The sequence below is a fragment of the Rattus norvegicus genome, chromosome 13 (genome assembly GCF_021556685.1).
Source record: "Rattus norvegicus strain SHRSP/BbbUtx chromosome 13, alternate assembly SHRSP_T2T, whole genome shotgun sequence".
NCBI classification, from domain to species: Eukaryota; Metazoa; Chordata; class Mammalia; order Rodentia; family Muridae; genus Rattus; species Rattus norvegicus.
In genome coordinates, this window is record NC_141546.1 from 88,724,683 (window position 1) to 88,738,776 (window position 14,094).

Consider the following 14,094-nt stretch of genomic DNA (forward strand, 5'->3'; position numbering starts at 1 on the left):
TTTTTCATTTTCACGATGTCCCATTTATTATTTGTTCATTTTAACGCCTACACTCACAGTGTTCTAAACAAAACATCTGCTGATCTGCCGCTCCAACGAGTTCAAGACTATCCCCCACTTTTGTCTATCAAGTTCAGTAAACCTGGTTTTATGTTGGGGTCTTTGATCCATGTACAGTTGAGTTTTGTACGGGGTGATAAGTATGAATCTCTTTGGATTGTTCTACATGCAGCCATCCATTTTGAGCAGCATTATATGTTGAAGATCCAGTTTTTTCCCATTGTACATTTCTAGTTACATTGCAAAAAAGAAAAGAAAGAAGAAAGAAATGAGGTGCCCATAGGTGCATGGACTTATGTCTGGATCTTTAATTCCAGTCCATTGATCTGCAAGTCTGTATTTATGCCAACCATTACCATGCTGCTTTTCTTACTAGAGCTTTGGAGTACAACTTGAACTTGTAAATGGCAGGTCGTTTAGCAGTTCAATTGTTAAAGATTGCTTCAGCTATCCTGGGGTTCCTGTGTTTACATATGAAGTTCAGAACTGTCAAAATCTGTGAAGAATTACATTCAAATTTTAATCAAGACTACATTGAATACATGGATTGCTTTTGGGAGAATGGCCAGTTTTACTATACTAATCCTACCAATCAATGAGCATTGCATATCTTTTTAGCCTATGCTGTCTTCTTCAGTTTTTATCTCTGAAGACTTTAAGTTTTTAGCATACAGGTATTTCACTTGCTTGTATATAATTACTCCGAAGATATTTTATAGTATTTGAGGCTATTGTTAAAGTTTTTTCTGATTTATTTTTCAGTGTATTTCTAGTTTGTTAGTTTGTAGTAGGAGGGCCACTAATTTCTGTGCGTTAATTTTGTACCCTGCTACTTAGCATTAAGTGTTTATTGGTGGTAGGAGTTTCTCAGTGGGATATTTGAGGTCACTGTTGTACATCATATTATGTGCAAATAAAGACACTTTGATTTCTTCCTTTCCAATTTGTATCCCCTTGATCTCCATCAATTGTCTTATTATTCAAGCCAAGACTACAAGTACTGTACTGGATAGGCACAGATATACTGGACAACCTGGTCTTGCTCCTGATTTTAGTAGTGGGAAGTGAGTATGATCAGGGTGCATTGTGTGAAATCCCCCCAAAAATCAATAAACTGTTTAGAAAAAATTAAAAGCAAATTGAAAATATGTATATGCTGTATAAGTATATATAAAATATATAAATATGCATATCTCTCTGAAGGCAGGAGGCAGATTTAAGTAGCGATTAAAATAATTCACTTTTCTAGTGTAAGAGTGGAAGCTGTGAATGTTTTTTCCGTGCTTAGTAATTTGTATGAAGAACTAATTTTTGAATAAAAGTGCAAGATGTTTTCACAGGCATCTCTCTCTCTCTCTCTCTCTCTCTCTCTCTCTCTCTCATACACACACACACACACACACACAAGCAAACACACAAGCACACTTTGTGCACAATACTCAAATGTTATCCCATGTCTACACCCACTGCTATCATTACATGTGAGGTTTTATTCTCATTGCATATATATTTTTATAGGAGAAGAAAATTTAATGTGCTATTCATTTAGTTTTCTTCTGGCATTATCCTCCTCTAAGTAAATATAAGGTCCAATTTCAGTTTTTTAAAAAAAGAGTAAAGGTATATAAATATATTCCTCTACTTATATATCCTACCCATTATATTATTTGGACTTTTCCAAACCATGGAGAGATTTTTGGGGTCACTAGAATATGGTAAATCTCAGGGAGATCCTCACCTTTGCCACTACTGTTAATGGTCCTGTGATCTTCTGGATCTTTCTGGTGCAGTTCTACTGAAGTTGAATATATTCAAGTACTCCAGAATCATGTTCTTCTCATAGCTGTTACAATGACTAATGCTGAAGAGAACTTACACTTTGAAAGATACATTGTGAGCATCAACCCTTTTGTTCCTAGTTCATCCTCTGACTCAGACTTTTGACATTGTTTGTCAGAAACAATTCTTCCAAACAATTCCAGGAAAGATAAACAAGTGTCAACTTTCTTCTGCTATCTAGCATGACTTAAAACCCTAGCTTCCCATAGGTATGGAGTCTTTGTGAAACAGAAGTGTGGAAACAACAGTTCCCTAATTAGGCACTTGGGGTATGAGTTGCTTTTCCCTAGGCACTGAAAAGAGTGTGTCAAAATAAAGCCTTTATCTAATGTTTATCCCCAAGAAATCCAGTGTTGCGGTTATAACTTTCCTATGTGTTCGTCTGCAAAGAAATGAAGATATTTTGGAAAGGGGATTCAGGAAGAGGTGGATATAAGATGGAAAGACCTGCAGAGTAATTGTCAAGGAGATGCAAACACAGGAGGTGGGAGGACTTTAATTGAGGTAGGAGGACTGAGCTGAGGTGGGAGGACTGTAACTGACGTGGGAAGACTGTAGCTCAAGGCTGGAGCTTTAGGCAGGTCAGTCTGTTCTTTGACTGCAGAGAATCCCAACAAATACGAGAAGAATTGATCTCTTACATTTCATCCGTGAAATCAACCTACTCTATGTGAATCAACCGATTAAATTGCATCTGTGACACTGAATTTATAGCATTTCTCATTGATATTGAATACTGAGTTCAATTATACATTAGAGTCAGAAAAGATAACTATGAATTACAAAATTCTCAAACAATAATTATGACTTACTACTTAACAAAATTTTCAAACAATAATTATAACTTGCTACTTAAGATTCTGACTGCCCCCCTCCCCAGGAAATAGAAGAATCTTTTTGTTATAATTTCCCCCTTTTTCCTTCTGCCACGCTTCGATCTTGTGATTTGTGAGGTGTACCACTGACTATTTGACTCATTGCACAGTTATACATGTGCTATGTCATACCAAACAGAAAAAATACCAGATGCTAAATGTAAAAGATGCAGATATTGAAATTCACACTATTTCTTTAAGCCAAGAGGTAAGCTTTGGAGCCTTTCAATCATTCCTCACCCTTGCAGTAATTTTTGTTTCTTTGTTTCTTTCTTTGTTTGTGTTTAACATACCCACATGTTTGCATGTAAAAAATAATAATCCAGCTGGAGAGATGGTTCAGTGGTTAAGAGCACTGACTGCTATTCTGAGGGGTCCTGAGTTCAAATCCCAGCAAATACATGGTGGCTCACAACCATCTGTAATGGGATCTGATGCCTTTTTCTGGTGTGTCTGAAGACAGCGACAGTGTACTTATATATAATAAATAAATTAATCTTTAAAAAATATAATCACCTCAGTATCTGAGGGATTGAATTGGACCAAGACATATTTGAAATCAATAGATTCAGATAACAGTGTAAAGCAAGAGATAATTATAACCTAGATTATTTTATCTGTAAGAATCAATTTTTAGTAAAAAGTTTTCATGAAGAAACACCAAAGGGGATTGTGTTCTTTGTATTTCTTATTTTAGTTATTCATCTAATGTTTTACAGAATCCCTAGAAAGCATTCACAAGCCTTGCTTTTGTGCTTACTAGGATAACTTTTCTTTGTGTGTGATACGTGTTCCGTGGTTACAAGAGTGTGTATATTATGTTAAAATCAGTTCCCAGAAGACTGATTCTTTTCAGTAGCTATCAATAGCTTTTGCTTTTTCCAGGCTTCAGATCTCTCACCATCAAGGAGTTGAATTTGACAAGACACAGCTTACCCTTCCATCATGCAAAAATATTTTAGTAAGCAGTCATAAAAATACCACCAAACCTGTCGTTAGAAGGTTCGCTGTATTCTCTAGCTTTAGATTAGTAGATTGAGTGGAATTTTCAGAAAGATTATATGCACAAAACTTTCACAGATAAAACAGGTAACTTTTTGTTGAAAGTCGGTGATGGATCACCTGCCTCAGAAAAGAACACAGAACTGAACGAGTCATGGGCCTGATGGATGTACACTTAGGGAGGTATTTTGTCTCCTCATATTCTTGTACCCTTTAAGCAAAGGGCCAAGTGTATTCCTATTCAGTTTTCACATCTTGATCAACTGGTGTAGCATCAAAATTTATTTTCCATATAGGGAAGAGTCTTGACAGCAAACATTTATGCTCACTTCCCTGCAAGCACAGCAGTTTTGCTTGTCAAAACTAGGAATGGGTTGGGCTATTGGCATACCGTATGTTGTTAAACACTTAGGAAGGCAAGCATAATCCCCCGTAAATAATTCTGTGATCAAAAATGTCCATAGTGTTAAATATGATAAATTCTGTGGCATGCTGATCAATGGTCCCTATATCATAAGGACACAGGTGAGAATATCTGAATACATGGCTAGGCCTGTCTCTGGATATGAATTATTGATTAAAGCCTTTGAGATATTACTATCCCACCCATCATCTGAGTCATATTTTTGAAGCTATTAAAAACTCTCATTTGGAGTACAGACTAGACTACTTTATACACAGAAATGGCTATACACTGTGGCATTTCAAGCAAGTTACACCCAGTATATTTCACTTTTTGTTTTTAATGAGAATGTAACAAAAATACGGAATTAGGAAAAAACACCTGCCCTACAGTCTTTAAAATATTCACTTTACAATTCTCTTCTGTTGACCCTCCCACAATCATTTATTTTATTAACATTCCTTTTTAGTCCTCAATGTTCCTTCCCAAAGGGTGTATTTAAAAGTTACAATATTACTAGGAAAATTAATATCACAATGATAGTTTCTGTAAATCATTTTATGTAAAATAACTTTCCTTATATTATATAGTGAAAGGCAGTTATAAACTATTCCCTTATAATAGAAGTTGCCAAATATAATTAAATAGTATATATAAATTTATATTTCTTTTTTTTTTTGTTTTTTTTTTTTTTATTAACTTGAGTATTTCTTATATACATTTCGAGTGTTATTCCCTTTCCCGGTTTCCGGGCAAACATCCCCCTCCCCCCTCCCCTTCCTTATGGGTGTTCCCCTCCCAACCCTCCCCCCATTGCCGCCCTCCCCCCATAGACTAGTTCACTGTGGGTTCAGTCTTAGCAGGACCCAGGGCTTCCCCTTCCACTGGTGCTCTTACTAGGATATTCATTGCTACCTATGGGGTCAGAGTCCAGGGTCAGTCCATGTATAGTCTTTAGGTAGTGGCTTAGTCCCTGGAAGCTCTGGTTGCTTGGCATTGTTGTACTTTTGGGGTCTCGAGCCCCTTCAAGCTCTTCCAGTTCTTTCTCTGATTCCTTCAATAGGGGACCTATTCTCAGTTCAGTGGTTTGCTGCTGGCATTCGCCTCTATATTTGCTGTATTCTGGCTGTGTCTCTCAGGAGCGATCTACATCCGGCTCCTGTCGGTCTGCACTTCTTTGCTTCATCCATCTTGTCTAATTGGGTGGTTGTATATGTATGGGCCACATGTGGGGCAGGCTCTGAATGGGTGTTCCTTCAGTCTCTGTTTTAATCTTTGCCTCTCCCTTCCCTGCCAAGGGTATTCTTTTTCCTCATTTAAAGAAGGAGTGAAGCATTCACATTTTGATCATCCATCTTGAGTTTCGTTTGTTCTAGGGATCTAGGGTAATTCAAGCATTTGGGCTAATAGCCACTTATCAATGAGTGCATACCATGTATGTCTTTCTGTGATTGGGTTAGCTCACTCAGGATGATATTTTCCAGTTCCAACCATTTGCCTACGAATTTCATAAACTCGTTGTTTTTGATAGCTGAGTAATATTCCATTGTGTAGATGTACCACATTTTCTGTATCCATTCCTCTGTTGAAGGGCATCTGGGTTCTTTCCAGCTTCTGGCTATTATAAATAAGGCTGCGATGAACATAGTGGAGCACGTGTCTCTTTTATATGTTGAGGCATCTTTTGGGTATATGCCCAAGAGAGGTATAGCTGGATCATCAGGCAGTTCAATGTCCAATTTTCTGAGGAACCTCCAGACTGATTTCCAGAATGGTTTTACCAGTCTGCAATCCCACCAACAATGGAGGAGTGTTCCTCTTTCTCCACATCCTCGCCAGCATCTGCTGTCACCTGAGTTTTTGATCTTAGCCAATCGCACTGGTGTGAGGTGAAATCTCAGGGTTGTTTTGATTTGCATTTCCCTTATGACTAAAGATGTTGAACATTTCTTTAGGTGTTTCTCAGCCATTCGGCATTCCTCAGCTGTGAATTCTTTGTTTAGCTCTGAACCCCATTTTTTAATAGGGTTATTTGTTTCCCTGCGGTCTAACTTCTTGAGTTCTTTGTATATTTTGGATATAAGGCCTCTATCTGTTGTAGGATTGGTAAAGATCTTTTCCCAATCTGTTGGTTGCCGTTTTGTCCTAACCACAGTGTCCTTTGCCTTACAGAAGCTTTGCAGTTTTATGAGATCCCATTTGTCGATTCTTGATCTTAGAGCATAAGCCATTGGTGTTTTGTTCAGGAAATTTTTTCCAGTGCCCATGTGTTCCAGATGCTTCCCTAGTTTTTCTTCTATTAGTTTGAGTGTGTCTGGTTTGATGTGGAGGTCCTTGATCCACTTGGACTTAAGCTTTGTACAGGGTGATAAGGATGGATCGATCTGCATTCTTCTACATGTTGCCCTCCAGTTGAACCAGCACCATTTGCTGAAAATACTATCTTTTTTCCATTGGATGGTTTTGGCTCCTTTGTCAAAAATCAAGTGACCATAGGTGTGTGGGTTCATTTCTGGGTCTTCAATTCTATTCCATTGGTCTATGTGTCTGTCTCTGTACCAATACCATGCAGTTTTTATCACTATTGCTCTGTAATACTGCTTGAGTTCAGGGATAGTGATTCCCCCTGAAGTCCTTTTATTGTTGAGGATAGCTTTAGCTATCCTGGGTTTTTTGTTATTCCAGATGAATTTGCAAATTGTTCTGTCTAACTCTTTGAAGAATTGGATTGGTATTTTGATGGGGATTGCATTGAATCTGTAGATTGCTTTTGGTAAAATGGCCATTTTTACTATATTAATCCTGCCAATCCATGAGCATGGGAGATCTTTCCATCTTCTGAGGTCTTCTTCAATTTCTTTCCTCAGTGTCTTGAAGTTCTTATTGTACAGATCTTTTACTTGCTTGGTTAAAGTCACACCGAGGTACTTTATATTATTTGGGTCTATTATGAAGGGTGTCGTTTCCCTAATTTCTTTCTCGGCTTGTTTCTCTTTTGTATAGAGGAAGGCAACTGATTTATTTGAGTTAATTTTATACCCAGCCACTTTGCTGAAGTTGTTTATCAGCTTTAGTAGTTCTCTGGTGGAACTTTTGGGATCACTTAAATATACTATCATGTCATCTGCAAATAGTGATATTTTGACCTCTTCTTTTCCGATCTGTATCCCTTTGATCTCCTTTTGTTGTCTGATTGCTCTGGCTAGAACTTCAAGAACTATATTGAATAAGTAGGGAGAGAGTGGGCAGCCTTGTCTAGTCCCTGATTTTAGTGGGATTGCTTCAAGTTTCTCTCCATTTAGTTTAATGTTAGCAACTGGTTTGCTGTATATGGCTTTTACTATGTTTAGGTATGGGCCTTGAATTCCTATTCTTTCCAGGACTTTTATCATGAAGGGGTGTTGAATTTTGTCAAATGCTTTCTCAGCATCTAATGAAATGATCATGTGGTTCTGTTCTTTCAGTTTGTTTATATAATGGATCACGTTGATGGTTTTCCGTATATTAAACCATCCCTGCATGCCTGGGATGAAGCCTACTTGATCATGGTGGATGATTGTTTTGATGTGCTCTTGAATTCGGTTTGCCAGAATTTTATTCAGTATTTTTGCGTCGATATTCATAAGGGAAATTGGTCTGAAGTTCTCTTTCTTTGTTGTGTCTTTGTGTGGTTTAGGTATAAGAGTAATTGTGGCTTCATAGAAGGAATTCGGTAGGGCTCCATCTGTTTCAATTTTGTGGAATAGTTTGGATAATATTGGTATGAGGTCTTCTATGAAGGTTTGATAGAATTCTGCACTAAACCCGTCTGGACCTGGGCTCTTTTTGGTTGGGAGACCTTTAATGACTGCTTCTATTTCCTTAGGAGTTATGGGGTTGTTTAACTGGTTTATCTGTTCCTGATTTAACTTCGATACCTGGTATCTGTCTAGGAAATTGTCCATTTCCTGAAGATTTTCAAATTTTGTTGAATATAGGTTTTTATAGTAAGATCTGATGATTTTTTGAATTTCCTCCGAATCTGTAGTTATGTCTCCCTTTTCATTTCTGATTTTGTTAATTTGGACACACTCTCTGTGTCCTCTCGTTAGTCTGGCTAAGGGTTTATCTATCTTGTTGATTTTCTCAAAGAACCAACTTTTGGTTCTGTTGATTCTTTCTATGGTCCTTTTTGTTTCTACTTGGTTGATTTCAGCTCTGAGTTTGATTATTTCCTGCCTTCTACTCCTCCTGGGTGTATTTGCTTCTTTTTGTTCTAGAGCTTTTAGGTGTGCTGTCAAGCTGCTGACATATGCTCTTTCCTGTTTCTTTCTGCAGGCACTCAGCGCTATGAGTTTTCCTCTTAGCACAGCTTTCATTGTGTCCCATAAGTTTGAGTATGTTGTATCTTCATTTTCATTAAATTCTAAAAAGTTTTTAATTTCTTTCTTTATTTCTTCCTTGACCAGGTTATCATTGAGTAGAGCATTGTTCAATTTCCACGTATATGTGGGCATTCTTCCCTTATTGTTATTGAAGACCAGTTTTAGGCCGTGGTGGTCCGATAGCACGCATGGGATTATTTCTATCTTTCTGTACCTGTTGAGGCCCGTTTTTTGACCAATTATATGGTCAATTTTGGAGAAAGTACCATGAGGAGCTGAGAAGAAGGTATATCCTTTTGCTTTAGGATAGAATGTTCTATAAATATCCGTTAAGTCCATTTGGCTCATGACTTCTCTTAGTCTGTCTACATCACTGTTTAATTTCTGTTTCCATGATCTGTCCATTGATGAGAGTGGGGTGTTGAAATCTCCCACTATTATTGTGTGAGGTGCAATGTGTGTTTTGAGCTTTAGTAAGGTTTCTTTTACATATGTAGGTGCCCTTGTATTTGGGGCATAGATATTTAGGATTGAGAGTTCATCTTGGTTGATTTTTCCTTTGATGAATATGAAGTGTCCTTCCTTATCTTTTTTGATGACTTTTAGTTGGAAATTGATTTTATTTGATATTAGAATGGCTACTCCAGCTTGCTTCTTCTGACCATTTGCTTGGAAAGTTGTTTTCCAGCCTTTCACTCTGAGGTAGTGTCTGTCTTTGTCTCTGAGGTGTGTTTCCTGTAGGCAGCAGAATGCAGGGTCCTCGTTGCGTATCCAGTTTGTTAATCTATGTCTTTTTATTGGGGAGTTGAGGCCATTGATATTGAGAGATATTAAGGAATAGTGATTATTGCTTCCCGTTATATTCATATTTGATGTGAGGTTATGTTTGTGTGCTTTCATTCTCTTTGTTTTGTTGCCAAGACGATTAGTTTCTTGCTTCTTCTAGGGTATAGCTTGCCTCCTTATGTTGGGCTTTACCATTTATTATCCTTTGTAGTGCTGGATTTGTAGAAAGATATTGTGTAAATTTGGTTTTATCATGGAATATCTTGGTTTCTCCATCAATGTTAATTGAGAGTTTTGCTGGATACAGTAATCTGGGCTGGCATTTGTGTTCTCTTAGGGTCTGTATAACATCAGTCCAGGATCTTCTGGCCTTCATAGTTTCTGGCGAGAAGTCTGGTGTGATTCTGATAGGTCTCCCTTTATATGTTACTTGACCTTTTTCCCTTACTGCTTTTAATATTCTTTCTTTATTTTGTGCGTTTGGTGTTTTGACAATTATGTGACGGGAGGTGTTTCTTTTCTGGTCCAATCTATTTGGAGTTCTGTAGGCTTCCTGTATGTCTATGGGTATCTCTTTTTTTAGGTTAGGGAAGTTTTCTTCTATGATTTTGTTGAAGATATTTACTGGTCCTTTGAGCTGGGAGTCTTCACTCTCTTCTATACCTATTATCCTTAGGTTTGATCTTCTCATTGAGTCCTGGATTTCCTGTATGTTTTGGACCAGTAGCTTTTTCCGCTTTACATTATCTTTGACAGTTGAGTCAATGATTTCTATGGAATCTTCTGCTCCTGAGATTCTCTCTTCCATCTCTTGTATTCTGTTGGTGAAGCTTGTATCTACAGCTCCTTGTCTCTTCTTTTGGTTTTCTATATCCAGGGTTGTTTCCATGTGTTCTTTCTTGATTGCTTCTATTTCCATTTTTAATTCCTTCAACTGTTTGATTGTGTTTTCCTGGAATTCTTTCAGGGATTTTTGCGATTCCTCTCTGTAGGCTTTTACTTGTTTATTAATGTTTTCCTGTGCTTCCCTAAGTGTGTTCAGGTCTTTCCTGAAGTCCTCCAGCATCATGATCAAATATGATTTTGAAACTAGATCTTGCTTTTCTGGTGTGTTTGGATATTCCATGTTTGTTTTGGTGGGAGAATTGGGCTCCGATGATGGCATGTAGTCTTGGTTTCTGTTGCTTGGGTTCCTGCGCTTGCCTCTCGCCATCAGATTATCTCTAGTGTTACTTTGTTCTGCTATTTCTGACAGTGGCTAGACTGTCCTATAAGCCTGTGTGTCAGGAGTGCTGTAGACCTGTTTTCCTCTCTTTCAGTCAGTTATGGGGACAGAGTGTTCTGCTTTCGGGCGTGTAGTTTTTCCTCTCTACAGGTCTTCAGCTGTTCCTGTGGGCCTGTGTCTTGAGTTCACCAGGCAGCTTTCTTGCAGCAGAAAATTTGGTCTTACCTGTGGTCCTGAGGCTCAGGTTCGCTCGTGGGGTGCTGCCCAGGGGCTCTCTGCAGCGGCAGCAACCAGGAAGACCTGTGCTGCCCCTTCCGGGAGCTTCAGTGCACCAGGGTTCCAGATGGTCTTTGGCTTTTTCCTCTGGAGTCCGAGATGTGTGTGCAGGGAGCAGTCTCTTCTGGTTTCCCAGGCCTGTCTGCCTCTCTGAAGGTTTAGCTCTCCCTCCCACGGGATTTGGGTGCAGAGAACTGTTTATCCGGTCTGTTTCCTTCAGGGTCCGGCGGTGTCTGTGGCAGGGGTCCTGCCGCTCCTGGGCCCTCCCCCACGGGAGCCCAGAGGCCTTATACATTTTCCTCTTGGGCCAGGGATGTGGGCAGGGGTGAGCAGTGTTGGTGGTCTCTTCCGCTCTGCAGCCTCAGGAGTGCCCACCTGACCAGGCGGTTGGGTCTCTCTCTCACCGGGTCTGGGAGCAGAGAGCTGCTGCGGGCCGGGATCCGCGGGTGTGATAAATTTATATTTCTAAATAGACAAGTACTTCTTGTAAAACACAGATAGGCAGAACACTAAATATTCATACCAAAACTGATGCAAATTTGAGAGATCTGTATTATAATTTTCCAAACAACTCATCATATATGCGATTTAATTGGCTTAATATTGAGGTTGCTTAGATGGTTGATTTTTTTCTTTGTCCCTTTACTAGAGTTCTAATTTACTTATTCCTCGAAGAAGCCAATAAACTTCTGAAAATATGGATAAGGAGAATCAGACAAAGGTGACAGAATTTTATTTTTCCGATTTCCCTCAGTTTGATGATGGTGGCCTCCTGCTCTTCATCCTTCTGCTCTGTGTCTACCTGTTCATTGTTATTGGGAACTCTATGATCTTCTTGGCTGTGCAGCTGGATGTCCGTCTGCACAATCCCATGTATAGTTTCATCAGCATCTTTTCCTTCCTGGAGATTTGCTACACCACAGTGACCATTCCCAAAATGCTCTACAACCTTGTCAGCAGAGAGAAAACCATCTCCCTCATTGGCTGCCTACTGCAGATGTATTTTTTCCATTCCTTTGGGGTCACAGAAGGCTTAGTCCTCACAATGATGGCCATTGACAGGTATGTTGCCATCTGTAACCCTCTCCGCTACGCAATCATTATAACTCCAAAACTATGCACACAGCTTTCCACAGGCTCTTTCACCCTTGGCTTCCTCATGCTCCTCCCAGAGATTGTGTGGATGTCTACTCTACCCTTCTGTGGCCCCAATCAGATTCACCAACTCTTCTGTGACTTAGAACCTGTGCTCCTCTTGGCATGTACAGACACATCTATGATTCTGGTTGAAGATGTCATCCATGCTATCTCCATCCTGAGTTGTGTCTCTATCATCACCCTTTCATATTTAAAAATCATCACCGTGGTCCTGAAAATTCCATCTGGTGAGAGCCGTCAGAAGGCATTCTCCACATGCACAGCCCACATCACCATTTTTGTGCTATTTTTTGGCAGTGTGTCTCTCATGTACCTGCGCTTCTCTGTGACCTTCCAACCATTGCTGGAAAAGATCATTGCACTAATGTTTGCTGTCCTTGCCCCATTTTTCAATCCTATAATCTATAGCCTGAGAAACAAAGATATGAAAGACGCCATTAAGAAAATGCTCTGTTCTCAAAAAGTTCACCATCTCTGGTCACTAATGTGAGTTTACCCATGCATGTTAATAGATATCTCACCCTCTGAAAATGTTTAAAATGTAAATAATCCATTTCCAAGATTACTATAATTTTTTGTATGAGCTTTGTTTTATTGCTTCTTGTTTTTTTTAACATCACGAGCATTATTTGTTTTGAGAGAGGAAGCCATATGCATCCTTGTAGTACTCAGATTATCAATAGAATATTCTTATTTCAAAATCACAAACAGTGCAATACCCCCTTTCCAAAGTCAATCAAGGTTCATAATATAAGGAATAATAATATTTATAATCAGCACATCTAAAGGCTGCCCTTGAGATTGCTATGTGTACAGTCATTTATAAAATGTTAACAAAATCCACATAACTAAGATGATTTGGGCTTGAGAAAGGAGCATCCTTCCTTGATGTTTGTCTGGAGACACTTGCCATACTGTGATAAAATGCCATGAATTTATGGTGCACACTGAGCAGCTTGAGTTTGCTTTTATCATCTCTTGTGGGACTTCATACTGTTTTCGGATCCCATAGCAATCCTAGAGCTCTTAAAGATTAAATATTTAGTATACTGCTTGAGACTAAAGATCATTATCATAAAACATTTAACAGCATAGTTTGTATTTTAAAACACTGGGACTGTCAATGGCTCTGTGGATAAGAGGTCATGACCCTTCTATAGAGGGCCTGAGTTTGGCTCTCAGCTTCCATGTCCGACATGTTAAAATGACATGTAAAGCCAGCTTATCCTCGTGAAGTACTAGGAGTCAGATTATTTATAAGCAGACAAATGAGAAAGGGGCACAGATAGGTAACAAAGATGTCTAATGTTTGGCTTCTTTCTGACCTGTAAAAAAAGGACTGTTTGCTTGAGAGTGAGGCTTCCTGCTGCCAATAGAGCATTCCTGCCAGAAAACATGGCAGGGAAATGCTTACTCAAAACTATGAGCTATCAGTCTTCCAGTTTTGTTCAAAGTGACCAAGCATCAACTGGAGGAAGAAGGCACCCTCATAAAGACACGTTAATCTAGCATTCCTAGAGAAGAGAAAGGCTTTGCTTCCAGAATTCCCATTCTTCTTTGTGGGGAATACTTATTTTTGTGCACAGTGTGTGTGTGTGTGTGTGTGTGTGTGTGTGTGTTTATTCACATTTAATAAAAGTATTTTTTATCATTGTTTTTACACTGTATGTGTGCTATATCCCTGCTGTTATCTGTTGGGTTGTGAACATTCTCCTTCCCTTTAATTTATTGACTGGCAGAGAAAATGAACCCAATACAGAACCCTAGAAAGTAACATTAAGGAAACACCCTCCCCTGGCCTCTGGCTTCCACAAATATCCATACACATGCAACACACACACACACACACACACACACACACACACACACACACGCACGCACGCACACTGCTGGTAGTATTAAAATGTTAACATTGTGTCATGTTCTGTTACAATTCTTTGCCATCAAATACGTCACTGTATTTATTCTTGCTATTTTCTAGTTATGGTCTGCTCCTCCATTCTCTTCCCTAGATCTTGTACTGTCCCATGCCAAATTTTATACACTTGGGTACTTGGTTCAAATTTCTCTTCTTTCTTTCTACAAAACTGCTTCAGGAGTTTGGGG

At 39.0% G+C, this 14,094-nt stretch overlaps 1 protein-coding gene across 1 annotated transcript; it reads left to right on the top strand.

Moving 5' to 3' along the window:
- The first annotated feature begins 11,527 nt into the window (after positions 1-11,527).
- Or6k14b (olfactory receptor family 6 subfamily K member 14B) lies at positions 11,528-12,478 on the top strand. The gene is given in 1 exon segment (NM_001000912.1): positions 11,528-12,478. A coding segment is annotated over 1 exon segment (951 nt).
- Positions 12,479-14,094: the final 1,616 nt, after the last annotated feature.